This window comes from Carex rostrata, chromosome 31 (assembly GCF_964058835.1).
Source record: "Carex rostrata chromosome 31, lpCarRost1.2, whole genome shotgun sequence".
Lineage (NCBI taxonomy): Eukaryota > Viridiplantae > Streptophyta > Magnoliopsida > Poales > Cyperaceae > Carex > Carex rostrata.
The window spans coordinates 2,907,968-2,925,016 of record NC_135948.1 but is presented as its reverse complement, the minus strand read 5'-3'; the positions used below and the strand labels follow the sequence as shown (position 1 = coordinate 2,925,016).

Sequence of the window (17,049 nt, the reverse complement as noted above, 5' to 3'; positions counted from 1 at the left end):
AAAAAACTTTAAACACCCATAACTTTGGCTAGGAAAGTCGAATTTATGCCGCACATCTTGATGGGTAACTTATATTAATCTGAACCGCACATCTTGATGGGTAAGTTAATCTGGGCCGTCAGTTAAAGGATTCTCATTCAATTGACTTCTCTGAAAATAAAATTCTCCGGGCTTCGTAACCTCAGACACCGCTCGCAGGGGGCTGCCGCCCCCCTGCCACCCCCTGCATACTCCTAGAATCAGGCCCACATACATAACACTAGGTGTAATATTTTTTATTATTGTTTTCAAGGAACCTTATGTCATTCCTTTTATGACCGATCCAACCGATTATGTCATTCCTTTTAAGAGTCAAATCGATTAATTAAGTTACCCATCAAGATGTGCGGTTCAGATTAATATAAGTTACCCATTAAGATGTGCGGTCAGGTCTCCTAGTGGACCGCCCCACCACCTGGCGGTTCACTACAGATCTGGACCGCCAGTATGCCAGGCGATCTCGGTAGATATAAAAAAAAATCAAAAGATTGGTTAGTTTGGTAAATTTGTTTTTTATTTTGGGTATTAAAAAAAATGACCGACAATCCATAGACTTTTTGTCTTTATTCTAGAAGAAACGCCCTCCCAACCAGCAGAGTATGGGACTGAATTTTTCACTTTAATCTCTTCAATTTTCATTTCTCTTAATTCTCAAATGAGTTAAGATTCTTGATGATATTCAACTGACAAATCAAATCAGTGGACATTTGCCTAGTCCTTAATTAGTGTTATCTTTAGACTTGTGATATTCAACTGACAAATTAAATCAAATCAAAGTTATAAAGAGTTACGACACCACTTGTAAATATATTAAATGTTTTATTTTTTTTGGCAAATACTCTAAACAAAAAAAAAAAAACTAAAACTTCACAAATGAAAATATTAAGAAAAAATCAGCTCTAAAAAAAAAAAAAAAAAGAGAGAGCAAACCGCCCGTGTCCCGGGCGGTTTGGGTATATTTGAAAAAACTCATATTTTGAGGGTATATTTATAAAAAACTATTTTTTTGGGTTATTAATAAAAATGGCCGCAATACATTACATTGTATTGAGAGGTATAATTAATAGATAAATAAATACACTAAAAATTCCAAAAAAAAATGCTCATCAATTTAATGGGGGTACAATTTCTAACAATTTTCTTTTTTTTCTTTTGCTCTCTAGCTATACCTGGTTATAGTATAAAACTCCAGGGAGCAGTGTATGACTATAAAAATTTCAATAAAAGAAAAGAAAATTAGCTACTCCTCTTGTTCTTTGTTGTCATTTTCGGGTTTTTGCACATTCTCACACTTTGCGGGGTTACCTCGACAAGTTCATCTTCTTGGATATATTCTATACAATCATCCAAGCTGAAATCCACGGGCTCATCAAGCACAACTACACCAAAATTAAAAACAATTAACCATCAAATTAAAATCATCTTTTAAAGTTTATAAAAACTGAACTAATTTCCTTCTTCCAGATTTTTTCTTCATATATGGTACAAAGGGTATGAAATGGATCGGGTGGAAGCATTTTCATACACTTACCCGTTAAGTTAACAAAAAAAAAATTACCCTACCCGTACCTGATAAGCTAATGAAAAAAGAAACTTTACCAATACCCATCTAATCGAACATGGCACAGGTTCGGGTAAACAGATAAAAGGATGCAATTGAATAGATATATATATGGGCAATTCAAAAGTTACCATTCAAAATCATTTGATCTAAAAATTATAGACCATTCAAAAGTAGTGATGTTCTACCTATAAAAAAAATAGTCAAAAAATTATAAAAAATGTAAAATTTAATTAAGGGATTATTTGTTGTTACCCGTGGCTTCTTTGTTAGAGCGCACATTTGTTTGGGCCTTCTTCTTGCAAACATTAAGTGCCAAGTCACCGGGCCTTTGGTAAATACCGACTATTTGTCCTTTGTATACCTCCTGGCCGGGTTTAACAAACAGTTGACCCCTCTCTTGCGCATTAAACATGGCATATGAAGTAGTTGTTCCATCCTCAAATGCAACCTACATTTTTTTTTTTATTATTTTTATTAGTTAAATTTCTATTTACTTACTTTCAAATCCAGAGCATTCGAATGCTCTTCGTTAATGGTTACATATCTTAATTTTTTAGCTGATTGTCCTTGAAGTTTTATAAATCACAGGGGGGATTTCATGTATACCCCTCAAAAACCTTGAAATTACGTATTTTTCCTAAAAGGGCAAAATGGGTACTTTTTAAAATTAAAATGAGTTTTAATAAGAAAAGGCAATAATATGGGTAAATTTGTGAGTATTTGAAATTTAGAGGGAGAAATACGTAATTTTCAGCTTTTTTTGAGGGGTATATATGAAATTCTATCTAAATCATAGCTTAATGTTCACAGCCTAACAACTTTTAATCATTATTAAGCAATAATAGCAACGTAGAACAATTGACCAAGAAAGAAAGTTTTACCAGTGAACCAAGGTCTCTGGTGTTGAAATCTCCATTCCATGGCCCATAGCTATCAAAAATAGTATTAAAAATAGCGGTACCCCTTGAAGCTGTCAGAATTGAGTTTCTCAACCCGAGAAGCCCTCTTGTCGGAATCTTGTATTTTAGTATTGTTGTTCCCTCCGGTCTGTAGTTTAAACAAAACATATAACATATTAACATTTGCAAGATTTATCAACCACTTTAGTTCAATAATAACTTCTATATCCAGTCCATGAAAAATCTGAAAATTAATGTTCCCGTATAATTGGCTTATTTATCAGGGTTTAATAACACACACACACACAAAAAAAAACTGAACCTCATTGTTGCAAATATGTCCATTTAACAATTACCTTTAAATAACCCAATACACTCGGTTCGCAATATGAGAATTTTGGGAATTATTGAAAATAGAAAAGATAAAGAGTGTTTTAATTGCAAAAAAACAAGAAACAAGGAATAAAAGTTAGCAACTTATTAAACATGAATACTAAATAAGTAAATAAAGAAAGGTGCTTGTGCCTTACCCGGTTTGCATATCAAACATCTCACCACGTCTTTTTCCTAAAAGCTCAACAACTGATCCCACGTACTCTTCTGGCACCTCAACAGTTGCAATCTTTATTTCATTCAAAAAAAATATTATTGTCAAATTAGATATATAATCAAAACAGGTGTTACACTATAATATTAAAAATTAAAATACCTCATAAGGCTCGAGTTTTTTGCCATCTACTTCTTTCATTATGACCTTTGGTGCGCCCACCATAAACTCATATCCTTCTCTTCTCCTGATTATACAACAATACAACATAAACAAGAATCCAACAATTGTATAATTAATTATACAAACGTTAATTCATTCTTACATGTTTTCTATTAAGATAGTGATGTGCAGTGTGCCTCGGCCACTCACAATAAATGTATCAGCTGTCTCGCCATCTTCTACTTTCATGGCCAAGTTCCTCTCCAGTTCTCGGTACAACCGATCTCTAAGGTTTCTGCTAGTCACATATTTCCCCTAAAATATAATGACTTGCGTCAGATTATAGAGAGATAGAGAGATAGAGAGAGAGAGAGAGAGAGAGAGAGGAGTCTGTATCCTCTGAAATATCCCAAATTTTCAGTTTATATAAGCCGGGCCAAATATTTTCAGTGCCTTTTCGGAATGCAGGGGTTCAGTATTATTGTGCTTTGAGATTCGTGCAAAAATGATCTGAATGGTCCAGATTTTCAACATATCAACTCAAAGATTGAGATATCTTAGGGGAGGTAGAGAGTTGACGAATGTTAGGTAACTCTTTATTTTATCATGGTATAATGCAATATACAACGGCCATTAAAAAATATATATATATATAGATCGGTGAAAATCAACCAAAAAGTGTACCTCTTTGCCAGCAAAAGGAGAAGTGTTAATAGAGAAAGACATTTTGACAGTCGGCTCCTCAACCCTAATCGCAGGCAATGGTGTTCCAGTCATTTTATCTGCTATTGTTTCACCAATCTGCATAAAATAATATTTTTTTGAAATATTATTCTATTGAAAACCTACACGATTTCTTCCCTTTCCAGCATTATTTTATTTCTAAATAAAAACAAAAAAATTGAAGACATGTTGCAGGTGAAACAATGAGAAGAAAGATACTAACCATAATATCAGTAATGCCACACACGGCACAAATGTCACCGGCTTGTACAGTGTCAGTTGGGACCCGCAAGAAGCTCTCATAGACAAAAAGCTCGCCAACTTTTGCAAATCGGCAAGCATCATCACTTGTGCATACCTAAAAAAATTACAGTAACTTCCCAGTCAAAGAACTAATTTACATGAAATTAGCCTCTAATTATACTCTAAGAGGGTTTCTTACATTAATACTTGGTGCAAAACCTAAACTTTAAATTGTTTACAAGTTCAACACAAATTTACCTTGACCTCCATGCCTCGTCGGAGTTCACCAGCGTGCAACCGACCAACAGCTATCCTCCCTTTGTGCTCATCATATTCAGTGCTCGACACCTACATAAATTTAAACATAAGATTAAAAAACTGATCAAAAGCAACCTGGAAGAAACAAAGAAACAAAGAAATTGAGCTTACAAGCAGTTGCAGAGCGCCATCTTTCTCAATTCGTGGCTCAGGAATGCATCTAAGAATGGCCTCAAAAAGGGGACCCAGGTCATCAGCCAAATTGTCATGGGATAGCCCTGCCTTCCCTTTGATTCCACTCGCATAAATGGCTTGAAAATCACACTACAAAGTACATAGAACCAGTAAAAACCAAGAAATATGAAAGATACCTGACCATCCTCTAACTAAGATATATCATGCATGCACATGACTGATATAAAAGAAAACACAGTAGGTGTTCCTTCCCCGGATAAGTTCTCAAAAAAAAAAAAAAAAAACAACGAGAGAGAGAGAGTAAACATATAAACAAGCCTCTCATTGTTCCAGACTTTCATAGAGAGAACTAATTCAATACTTATCTTTTTGAAGGGTAAATTCATGCAATATTAGAATTTTTGAAGCAAAACACCAAAAATTTTCCCCAAGCAAAAGAAAAATGAAAAATACAACACGCTATTCATTATTGCCTGTAAAAATTACGTACCTGCTCATCGGTAGCATTTAATTCAATGAAAAGCTCAAAGGTAGCATTGACAACATCATCTGGCCGAGCAAACGGCCGGTCAATTTTATTTACAACCACCACCACAGCATGGCCAAACTCTAGTGCTTTCTTCAATACAAACCTCGTTTGAGGCATGGGTCCCTCCACCGAATCCACCTATGATATAAAAATAGCCCAGATTTTCCATTAAATCATCAAGTCAAGTGCCCTAGAAATGGTTGAAAATTTAAAATTGCTATGGATAGTCTTTTTCCATTAACTAGAAATACTATTTCCACAACTAAAGTGTCAAATTTATCAAAGGAATTCAAACATTGTACTTTCTTAGGCACGAAACAATTTGGTACATGTTTAAAATTCTACATTTGATAACTTCTAGTAGCATGTGTAAAATAATATGCAATTTTTTTGAAAAAAGAAACAAATTAATTGAGTATTTTTGCAAGTTAATACCACTAGGAGTACTCCTTCGACCATGTTAAGCACACGCTCGACCTCTCCACCGAAATCAGAGTGTCCCGGTGTGTCAATAATGTTTATTTTGGTGCCTTTGTAATTAATGGAGGTGTTCTTGCTAAGGATAGTAATCCCTCTCTCTCTTTCCAAATCGTTCGAGTCCATTATCCTCTCTTGCACTGTTTGGTTGTCACGAAAGACCTGAAAAATGGATGAACACAGATATTAAATAGTAGATCAAAACAGGTAATAAAATGGTATAATAATGTACAAAATAGAAATTTGAGAAGTTTGTAAGGGCTGATTTGCTTTTGGTGTTACTGTAACTGGTACCTTGATTGTTTAGTTTAAGATCGATGTAATTCTGGTATTTTGATGTTATAGGGTTTGTAAATAATGGTTCTGGTACCAGCTGTTTGGTATCAGACCTGAAACAGTAGTTGATTTCAATAAAAATCAGTGTGTTTTATCCCACTTTAAGAAAGAAAAGGAAGTACCTTAGCTTGCTTCAACATAGAATCAACCAATGTGGTCTTGCCATGATCGACATGAGCAACAATGGCAATGTTCCTCACATCCCTTCTGGTCGCCTGTTTCTTCTTCCCCACTACAAACAAACATATGAATCAATCAATCAAATCAATGAATTGAATTGAATTGGCAAAAGAGGAGAATTGAATTACCAGAAGGAAGAGGAGGAGGAGACTCGACCTGTGGCTCTCCAGTCTCAACCGATGCTTTAACAGTGAAACCACGCCTGCTCCTTAGCTTGGGAAAGCGAACGGCGGTTGTGGTGGTAGTAGAGGCGGCGGCACGGCGGCGGAGTGGTGGAGTAGGCGGAGATGGAGTAGTATAGTAGGAGACTGAGCGAAGCATGACGAAGAGAGAGGAGAAATGTAAGGCAAGGAGCAGAGAGTGAGAGATAGGTGTTTCTGCTCAAAGAGGTATGGATGAAGAGAGAAGGATAGTTATAGAAGAGATTAGAGGCCAGGATCGATCAATATCCTCTCAGGTAATATAATATATTCTCTTTTGATCCAAACCTTCAGATCAAAATTGAGGGCCTTTGATTTTGATCGAACGGTAAGGATCAAAATAGAAATATTATGTTACCTTAGGTAATATTATTGTTGAATTCGGGAGTGTCGTGGAGAGAGAAGAGATGAGATAATGGCTACTTATTATTCTTTCGGGTAAAGATTTTAACAATGTAGTTATGGCTTCATGCTGCGCTGCATAAAGCCAACACTGATCTGTTAAATTCATTGCCTTTCTTTCTTTTATTATTTTATTATTCTTTGCTAATTTTTTAGGGTGGTAATTTTTGCATGGAAGGAAAGTGAAAGGGAAGGGAGATGGTTGGCCCAATTTGGTCCATACGTGAGGAGAGTGACTTACAGACGCTATTTTTGTTTGTTACTTAAATTGGGCCGAGCAAGCATCAGGCCCATAATTATTTTATCTATCTCAAGCCCAACAACAACATCTCCTTTCTTTGTTCGTTGAGACTGGGAAAATATCTATCTCATCCATCATCTATTCTTCTTCTTTCTTCATCTCCTTGAAATGCTGCTGTGCCGTGTCCACCTCCAATCCTCTTCTTTGGGTACTCTTAGCAATACAAGGAGGAGGAGGAGAAATTGCAAATGGAAATGGAAATGGAGGATAGAGAGTTCGTCAGAGGAGGATGAAGAAATTGAGATTGACCAAAAGAAGGCGAGAGAAGCTCTGAAACAGCTCGACCAGCAGCTTCAGACCCTCTCTCAGCCTCAACCTCTGTCTCCATCTCCACCTGCACCTCCTAAACCATCTCCTTTACCTGGTACTGTTATCTTTGTCACCTAGTACTATTCTCTTTTATTAATTCTTTTTTTATCAACAAATGAAACATTGAAGAGAGAAATTTGGGTCTGACGTTCATCCGACTACTGTTCAATTTACTTTAAGACCCGTGCACACTAAATCAACACGGATATTGAAGTTACACATACGGATCTTAAAGCGGGTTGAAAATGGAGTGAGGCTATGGTAATGATACTATGCACCGCACATATTGGTCCGTACTATGGATCAATATCTTTCACTTTTTAAAGTCCAAACAGTTGATGAATCGTTCAACATAATCTCCATATGAAAATGTACATGTATATTAAATTGTATATTTTTTTTAGAATTTTTTTAGATAGATAGAAAATTATGAATTTGAATCCCTTAAGTAACTCAATTTTTGAGTTTTGATCTAGACCATCTGATATGCTCTAACACTAATATTAAAGAGGCCCCGTGCATTTCATCATAGGTCAGATTGGTCCGAATTTCTAATCGAACGATCCGGATCAAAACTCAAAATTGGGTTATTTTAGGGGACACATACTCGAAATCTAAAATTTCTACATCATTCAAAAGTAGTGGTTTTTTACTTATAAAAAAATGATAAAAAATATATAATCTTGTCTGCAAGTACATTTTTATATAAAAATCATGTTGAACAGTTCAGGTTGACTATTCAAATTTTGAAAATAAAAATATTGATTCGTAGTACAGACCAATCGGTGTGCATAGTACCATATATAACCTCACTAATAAAATGAAATGTGTTATTCTCATCACCTCAAATCTCATGAATTAATTACATTTACAATTAATTAAAAAAAAAAAGCAGATTCAGAGAGGGATTTTTTCATGAGAAGAGATGCAAGAGAAGAAATGCCTGAAATATCTGATTCATACCTGCTATATGCTGCTGGTGCTCTAGTCATGCTCACCATTTTCTACAATGTCATTTTTAGTTTCTATATTAAACCAACCATTGATGGCTATCAAAAACCCATCATTTTAGAAAGGGTGCCTTTGTCTGAACCACAGTAGGATGGATATCATAACTTTACAGGAATGTAATCAGAAAATTGAGATTGAAAAACTGAATGAACAAGTATCATGTAATTTTTTTTTATGAAGGAATATTAATAATAACTTTTGCAGAAATAGAAAATTTGAAGGATAAAATTGCAAACTTTTAAAAATTTGTAAAATTTATTCCTTCTATAAATGAAATGGTACAGAGCTTGTTTGCTGAAACTTGCAATTAAAGAAATTACTGAATAAAGAATGGGTAAAAAGTAAGCTAAAGATAAATTGTAATATATAACGGAGAATGTGTCAGTATAACGTCTACAATAATATGACAATATTTGCGAGAGTAAAAAGGGATTATTTGTGAGGGTACACTACCAGAAAAATATTTTTATTGTGTGTCTATATTACCGACATAAGTATCCGTGATGATACCATTGTGAATACCTTCGCAGATACTGTGCTTACAAGCTTTTGTAGTAAAAAAATTATTTGAAAAATTAAAAGTGTCCATGCTAAATAATTGCTTGCAACACTAACAAGTACAAAAGAGAAATAAAAGTTGTGTTTACTATCTAATAATAGTTGATTATTTCTATATATTATCTGAATGTCGATTACATAAATAAAGTTGATATAATTTTATACAAGACTGCTATGAAGATATTGCAAAATCCACTTTATTTGTTATATACCGATAAGGCCACTATTTAATTAGAAATCTGTCAACGCTGTTCAAACTAACGAAAAAACAAAAAATAGAGATAAATTAATAAATAAAAACGAGCACAGGAAATTAAATTATTCCTTTGAGTAGCATTTGAACAAAATTTATGCATCTTTTGAAGTCTAGAAATTTATTAATGGGTCATATTTAAAAAGAGGCCTCTAATTGTGCTATTATATATTTTTTGAAATACGTACAAGTTTAAATTTGTGGGCCAGACTGAGGATGAATTAAATCTTCATCGCTAATAAAAAAAATGTTTGAACAAAATTAAATCACTCCTATTAAATTTGATATGTGAACTGTGTAAAGATTTGAACAAAATAGTTTTGGGTTCATACATCGTATAAATTATATGAAGCGTTGTTTTGATTTTATTGTCTTTGTGCTGCACGAAGCCCAAACAGCATATGAAAAAGATCACCAACTGACCAACTAGACAAATATCTTAATTTACTAACTTTCAAATCCAGAGCATTCGAATGCTCTTTGTTAATGGTTACATATCATAATTTTTTAGCTGATTGTCCTTGAAGTTTTATAAATCATAGGGGGGATTTCATGTATACCCCTCAAAAACCTTGAAATTATGTATTTTTCCTAAAAGGGTAAAATGGGTATTTTTTAAAATTAAAATGAGTTTTAATAAGAAAAGGCAATAATATGGTTAATTTGCGAGTATTTGAAATTTAGAGGGAGAAATACACAATTTTCAGCTTTTTTTGAGGGTATATATGAAATTCTCTCTAAATCATAGCTTAATGTTCACAGCCTAACAACTTTTAATCATTATTAAGCAATAATAGCAACATAGAACAATTGACCAAGAAAGAAAGTTTTACCAGTGAGCCAAGGTCTCTGGTTTTGAAATCTCCATTCCATGGCCCATAGCTATCAAAAATAGTATTAAAAATAGCGGTACCCCTTGAAGCTGTCAGAATTGAGTTTCTCAACCCGAGAAGCCCTCTTGTTGGAATCTTGTATTTTAGTATCGTTGTTCCCTCCGGTCTGTAGTTTAAACAAAACATATAGCATATTAACATTTGCAAGATTTATCAAAAGGAGTCCTACTTTAGTTAAATAATAACTTTTATATCCAGTCCATGAAAATTCTGAAAATTAATGTTCCCGCATAATTGGCTTATTTATCAGGGTTTAATAACACACAAAAAAAAAACTGAACCTCATTATTGCAAATATGTCCATTTAACATATTTAACCATGTTTGGATGGAGAGTAGAGGAAGGAATAGGAGGTTAAGAATAGAAGGGAATGGAATGGAATAGAAAGGAAGATTAACATATTTAACATCTTCGTGTTTGGATGATTAATGAGAGAAAATAAATGTAACTTTCCTTTCCGTCTTATTTTTTGTTTGGTTGACTAAAATTTAGGAGGTTAATGAGAAATTCGGTGACTGTTGTAGGTTTGAGTAAAAAATCTTGTATGAGAATTATATATGTAAAATATAGGGTTAGGCATTTGTGTTATTTTTTCTAAAAATATTTGTAACAAAATTTCTTTTCATCCGTTACACCCCAATTTTGAAGGGAAACCGATTCTATTAATTATAATGATGCAAGGTTAAACCTTTCACCTCCTATATCCTTCACCTCCGACATAATTTTAACAACCAAACACGATTCAATAAAAAGTTTTTATTTCTTTCCATTCCCTCCCTTCCTCTACTCTCCATCCAAACAAGGTGTAAAACCAGACGGTTTCAAAAGATTCATTGAATTTGGATCTCCAAAAGTGATCCAAACTTTGAGTTTGAATATGAACCGTCCGATCAGAATTTGCACAAATATTAAACAAATATGTAAATTTTAATTTGGACCGGATTAATTCGGATTCTGATCAGACGGCCCGCGTCCAAGTTTAAAATTTGAATTAGTTTAGGAGATCCGGACACCGATTAATTTGGCACAAAAATAGGCTTGTAACGCAATACATTTCTTGCATGCTTTAGATGTCCCTGACTACAGTAGCACTGTCAATTTCTGTCTTCTTTCATAGAAGCGTGTTGGAGAAAAGCCCCGCACGACTGGAGACTTGATTTTGATTCTTTTTGTGACATTAAACAAGCTTTATTCTAGACCTCTGATTTAGCTTTCTAATCTCTTCCTGGAAAGTTAGTGTGAAACTTCTAGGAGAAGATAAGGTTTTTTCATGGTACCTAGCTAACTAGCTTGATACCTTCTAGCTGGTGCTTTGCTAGCCAGTGAAAAGAATCCAGTAAAAGAGAAAAGGGAAGAAAGACTAGTAGGTCTACTCTCTCCGGTAGTCGACTAACAGGAGACATACAATATTTCTTCAAAAAATAAAAATATATTTAAAAAAGGGATCAGGTGATTTTTTTTTTTTTTTTTTCTCATGTGTCCGGTGACTATTCGGGGATAGCGCAGGGGCAGTATTATTTTGAGCTTTTGAGTTCGTGCAGAACGTATTTGAACGGTTGAGATTTTCCAAATAGTCACGTAATAAAAATATATGAGATATCTCAGAGGATGAGATAAAATTTTAACAGAGAAGGTTTCACTTCATGCAGTGCATCTACTGTAGGATGAAAACAGCGTTGCATATGGTTGGTCTGCTGCATGAAGCAAAAGCTACTCTGTTAAAATATTTACCAGGTTGTTTGGATCATCTCCAACAACGGATGAATGGAGTAGAAACCGGTCGAGTCAAAATTGATGTATTCAATTTTTTTTTTAAATGAGAGTTGTGATTTTGTTTGGGTCTTCATAGGATCTCTGGTGCGGCAAGGTCATATCATAGACAACCTATCCAAAATCACTGGAATATATAGATATTTTTAAAAAGAATTAGGAACCAGCCATCGTTTTAACAAGAAGAAAAAAAATGTACATTTGATCAAAGAATTTTGACGCTTTCATTAACATGCGAGAATATAATTCTCATATCGATGCAAAGGTATGAGATGTTATATGTGTACAAATTTGTATTCGAATATTGGTATACTATGAATAATTGCATATGCATATGCATGTTGACTATAAAATCAACTGCTCTACTTCACGAAAGATATATTTATATATCAAATTTATAAAAATTTGAATTTATTCAATACAAAGTCGGACAACTAAAAAAAGAAAAGTAGAAAGTTTACAAGTTATTTTAATATATTTATTTTCTATAATTTTCGATAGCTTGATTTTACATTGTATAAAATTAGAAAAAAAAATAGCATATTAAAAACATTATCCATCAAATATATAGATTGGTTTTAACAATTTGAATTCGCAATCTGAAACCGATCCAATAAATTTTCGAGTTAACTACACTAACCACTTTGGTAAAATTAAAACTTTAAGTACATACTAATTTCACTCCAAGTTTATATACTTTAATTAAGATTTGAGATTCAATTGTGCATTGTGACTAATAATATGATAAAAAAAAATAGCTAATACAAAACTTCTAACTGAAAACATAATTTTGTTAAAACTATAATGTATATAATATGTATACGTTACTTTGTTTGAAATATGTGATATTCGGTCGTAATAGTCGAATTATATTATCATTTATATCGATACTTTTAAATATTCGACCATATTTAATTTACATTCATTGAACATTCAATATGTATTTGTATATGAATTATATGGTGTGCATGTATTAATTATTATTTGCCCGTATTCGGTCCATTTGAATCAATTGCTCGCAGGGGCGGATCTACTATAGCACAGGGAGGGGCGGCGGCCGTCTTTCCTGGATTTTGAGTTTTAGTTGTGATTTATTAGTACTGGTCAACTTTGGTCCTTTCTGGAATTTTTTTTTGCCCCTTCTGAATGTTTGATTTGTAATTCAGGTTAAATTTAGTGTTAAAATCAAAATAATTTTTTTGAATTATGATTGATAATATTAATTATAAGTTATAGGATCATAAATTATAAGTCATGATATTGGAAGATATAAGTCAAGACATTGTTTTTTTTTTATCAAATATTCATTTAGTTAATAGGTTTGAATCCGATTCGATATTTTTTATCTCCCTCACGGAAATCCTGAGTCCACTCCTGCTTGTTCGTATATTCTGTTTATTACCTTGAGATCTCGCATGACAAGAGGCATATACGTTACTTCTCGAAATTTTTATATAATTTATGTTTCGACCAGGAAATTTCCTGAAAACACCCAAGGCAATTTTCTTTCACATCAATGATCAATCTATCTTTATTCCATTTATGTTATCTGGAAAGAAAAGGAACATCCGAGTTACCCATTAATTCATTATAACCCCATTTTGCTAATTACTTTAGTTATTCGATCTGACCCCACAAACTTTTTATCGTCACTGAAAAAAAGATAACAAAGCCATTAGTTTCTCTATCCGTCCCTACAAACTTTTATCTTACAAAGATAACCCTCTCTTTTGTCGTCAGCAAATCTTCTTTTCCTTTTTAAAAACAAAAAGTTCATGTGAACTTATTAAAACAACTAATACCTTTTATCACGAGACACCTCGTTGGAAATTCGTCACCACTCTTTTTTACTACAATTATATCCACCCCGCATTATCTCAATATCTCTCGATCTCTGATCAGGTCAAGTTTACACTAAAAAATGACATGCCACGTTTATCTTTTCTTTCATTTTCGATTTGTTTTGGTGAATCACAGCTCACTGAGAAATTGATTGCTTGGCTAATCATGTTCTTAGATTTCCTCATGTTGCACAGGTGGTACCCACTCATCCCCTGACAACGCGTCTTGACCGTCAACGACCTGTATGGTAACCTGCATTGTATGCATTTATTTATGTTAAAAATGATACTTTCTTACAATCTTTTTATAAAAACATATGACCTTTGTTTGTATCAATCAACTTGGATCAGCAATTCAACGCTCTTCATGCATTCAACGATCGATGGATTGATTAGATGTGTTTTTTAGTACAAGCCCGTAGGTCGTCTGAAGTTTCCTTTGGAAATTTAATCCGCCGTTCAACTAATGAGCTGGACAGAAATATAATTAATTATTTGTTTTTTTTTCTTATTGCATACATTCCTGTCAGTCCATCAGTTTACTTTCACAGACTGCGGGTCAAGCTTCTTCCTCAAGTCATACGCTCATCATTATTAATTAGTTTATTGCTTTGTCCAGTTTAATTTCCAATCTCTTTCTTTCTAGAAAAAGGGTTTTCTAAATGAAGGTAGAAGACATTTAAAAAACATGGCATATTCCATGGGGAATCCGTATCACCCAGGTACGTGAGGTGCAAGCTACAAATCTGAACCGTTCTTTTTTATGTTGCACGAATCTCAAAGCAGACCCCTACAATACCAAGTCAACTGGTTCCGAATTGAGTTTGGCTCAGCTGAAATTAATCTGAACCGTCCAATTTTTTTCTAGTTGAAAAATTAATCTTTGTATTAATCTCTACCCTTTCAGAACATAATCAGACTCAAAAAAACAAAGCAGCAATTCGCCACATGGAAATACACATTGAACATGACCCATAAGACCCCGGGTTACAGGATAAGCACACTGCTCACGCAGCTCACCTTCGAACCGGAGTTCACCACAGCAGCACTCCTTGGCTTCCCCAGTACGCCCTTCCTCACTGTCGCGCCACATGTCCCCCTGACGCGTTTTCTCGTCCCGCACCGCCTCTTTATTAACCCCTTACTTCCCCGAACTAATTCCAAGAAATCTACTTTTGTGGCGGGTCATTTTTCTATGAAGTATTAGGACTTGCTTCATGTTTGGATATATTTTAAAGATGCGGAAAATCACAACAACTCGGTATCAAATCTCTCCTTCCCACTCAACTTCTCTTTAAAAAGCCAAACAAATCCCCTAATTCTCTCTCACTTTATCCCTTCACTTATACCCTAACAACTCCTCCAAAAGAAATAAAACCATAACAACTACAATTAACGAGATTTTAATCCATGGCGGATAGCTCCTCTGTTCTCGACTCCTTATTCCCGTTCCATTCCAGTTTTCTTTCTCGTGACAACGAGGCGCTTACCAGGGCTCTGCAGATCTCCATTTCTGAGCCTAACACCACCATCAATTCTCCCTGCTCCTCGATTTCCACCTCGGATTCAATCCTTAACACGTTCCAGTGGGTGGACCCGACACCGCATATCGAAACCCGACCCGTTAAGGGAACGCTGGTTCCCTCCGGTCGGGTCACGAAGAGAAAATCCCGTGCAAGTAAGCGGAGTCAAGTTACGTACATAAATGCAGATCCGGCTAATTTCAGACAGATGGTGCAGCAGGTTACTGGGATCCATTTTGAACCGGGTTTAGTCGATGCACCACTGCTTAAACCCGAACCGCAAAGGATTCCAGTGATGATGCAACAAGGGTGTCTCTTGCCGACGCTTGACACGTCAGCACATATGCTGAATCAGGCAAGAGAGAGTAGCCTGGCTGCACCAGTGCGGGCTGAGAGAACGGGTACTGGGTTCGGGTTGGAGCCCGGTATGAGCTTTCCTACATTGGAATCTTGGGGAATGATTGTGTGAGAGTTTTTTTTCCTTGCATTTTTATTTTGGGGAAGCTCTGCTTTTTTTCACTTTTCCTCCCGTGGTGTGTGTATAAGCAGTGGGAAGGGCCAAGCAGATTATCTCTCTAGTTTTTGCTTGTTAGGAGTTTGTTATTGGTAATTACTAATTACTGATTTGCACCATCTTAGTTTACTAAATTTGTTTTGCTACTCACTTTTTGTATGACTTTCTATTTGTACTGCTACGATTGCTCAGATAGAACAAACGGCTTATATTTAATCCGTAATATATACAAAAGCAGAGTGCAAGATAGGAAAATTATCCAACTGCAATCACGGATGAGGTCTTTTATTTAATCGATAATATATACGTAATCACTGCGCCTTTTTTTAAATACATCCTTCATTTTGTTCCGAATAGCATTTTAAATTTAAATTTGGAATATTTGAGGCGGCTGAAACCGTTTAATAATTAATAGTCATGTTTGTGGTTTATACTAATACCTAGTCTATGATGGGACCGAATATTGTAATGTCATTGTAACTTGCAAGTTGCAAGGTGCGTCTAGCTACTAGCTAGAAACTAGAGGCTATTTAAATCAATAAAATTAAATAAAACTTTAGGGGGTAATTTATAAATTTTGAAATTTTCTGGAGCTTGATTGTGGCCGGAATCCAGATAGTTTAGTGGCCACTTGTTTCACGTGCCAATCAATAATGTCACTTGATATTACTTAGAGGGAAACAGAGTAGTTCCGATGGACATCGGACCTATTTTGATTTTAACGAATTCACTCGCCGTCGGATTGACTTTAGGATTCGCGTCAAAATTTTTGTGTTTGCTTTAATATTTGTGCACATAATTCATGAAGCAAATTAGATGGTATATCTGTCCATCGGAACCAAACTAGGTCCGATGGACATCGGACCTACACCTTTCTCTACTTAGAGACTTATTATCCAATTTAAAATAAATGCTAAAATAATCTCTGAAATGCCTCGGAGGAAATTATCCAGCAAATAGAGGAAGTTTTTGTGCTGAAAATAAAATGAATATAGCACTTTGTTTGCAAAAAAAAATAGTTATGAAGTTATTCTAGATGGTCAAAAATCAAAATTCAAAGACAAACCGAATGGATAATGAAATGTCATGCCACTTCAGCGCCTAGTCTCTTTCCCTTTCTCTATCTCTTCTCTTCTCTTCTCTTTATTTGAAAAAAGCTGAGTCAAGATGTCAAACCGTTGGACGGAGATTTGTACCGGGTCAAAGAAGGCGAGCTGAGTTGTACGGAAACGGGCCTCTTAAGTCTCAACCAACAGCACTACGTGTGATCTCATCTTGTATGATCAGCTTTTCGTAAAACCATCTGTGGCGCCGTTTGGTGT

At 34.7% G+C, this 17,049-nt stretch overlaps 3 protein-coding genes across 3 annotated transcripts; 2 read left to right on the top strand and 1 right to left on the bottom strand.

Moving 5' to 3' along the window:
* Positions 1–1,274: 1,274 nt before the first annotated feature.
* On the bottom strand, positions 1,275–6,537 carry SVR3 (elongation factor family protein). Its single transcript, XM_078296342.1, has 14 exons — positions 6,281–6,537; positions 6,095–6,204; positions 5,595–5,798; positions 5,121–5,297; positions 4,607–4,759; positions 4,436–4,525; positions 4,158–4,292; positions 3,896–4,012; positions 3,375–3,526; positions 3,212–3,296; positions 3,033–3,124; positions 2,485–2,650; positions 1,856–2,051; positions 1,275–1,418 (listed from the first exon to the last, which is right to left on the bottom strand). The coding sequence occupies exons 1-14, from the start codon at positions 6,471–6,473 to the stop codon at positions 1,276–1,278; spliced, it is 2,013 nt and encodes a 670-aa protein (XP_078152468.1). The 5' UTR covers positions 6,474–6,537; the 3' UTR covers position 1,275.
* Positions 6,538–7,114: 577 nt separating this feature from the next.
* Positions 7,115–8,550, top strand: LOC144547650 (uncharacterized). Its single transcript, XM_078296343.1, has 2 exons — positions 7,115–7,419; positions 8,260–8,550. The coding sequence occupies exons 1-2, from the start codon at positions 7,164–7,166 to the stop codon at positions 8,463–8,465; spliced, it is 462 nt and encodes a 153-aa protein (XP_078152469.1). The 5' UTR covers positions 7,115–7,163; the 3' UTR covers positions 8,466–8,550.
* Positions 8,551–14,776: 6,226 nt separating this feature from the next.
* Positions 14,777–15,873, top strand: LOC144547622 (calmodulin-binding protein 25-like). The gene has a single exon (XM_078296313.1). It carries the CDS (start codon positions 15,101–15,103, stop codon positions 15,680–15,682), a length of 582 nt encoding a protein of 193 aa, XP_078152439.1. The 5' UTR covers positions 14,777–15,100; the 3' UTR covers positions 15,683–15,873.
* Positions 15,874–17,049: the final 1,176 nt, after the last annotated feature.

Coding starts and splice junctions, on each gene's coding strand:
- SVR3 (XM_078296342.1), bottom strand. CDS start 6,473: ATGCTTCGCTCAGTCTCCTACTATACTACTCCATCTCCGCCTACTCCA. Junction 4,526..4,606: donor ATGGCGCTCTGCAACTGCTT/GTAAGCTCAATT, acceptor AAATTTATGTAG/GTGTCGAGCACTGAATATGA. Junction 2,052..2,484: donor CCAGAGACCTTGGTTCACTG/GTAAAACTTTCT, acceptor AAAAAAATGTAG/GTTGCATTTGAGGATGGAAC.
- LOC144547650 (XM_078296343.1), top strand. CDS start 7,164: ATGCTGCTGTGCCGTGTCCACCTCCAATCCTCTTCTTTGGGTACTCTT. Junction 7,420..8,259: donor TAAACCATCTCCTTTACCTG/GTACTGTTATCT, acceptor AAAAAAAAGCAG/ATTCAGAGAGGGATTTTTTC.
- LOC144547622 (XM_078296313.1), top strand. CDS start 15,101: ATGGCGGATAGCTCCTCTGTTCTCGACTCCTTATTCCCGTTCCATTCC.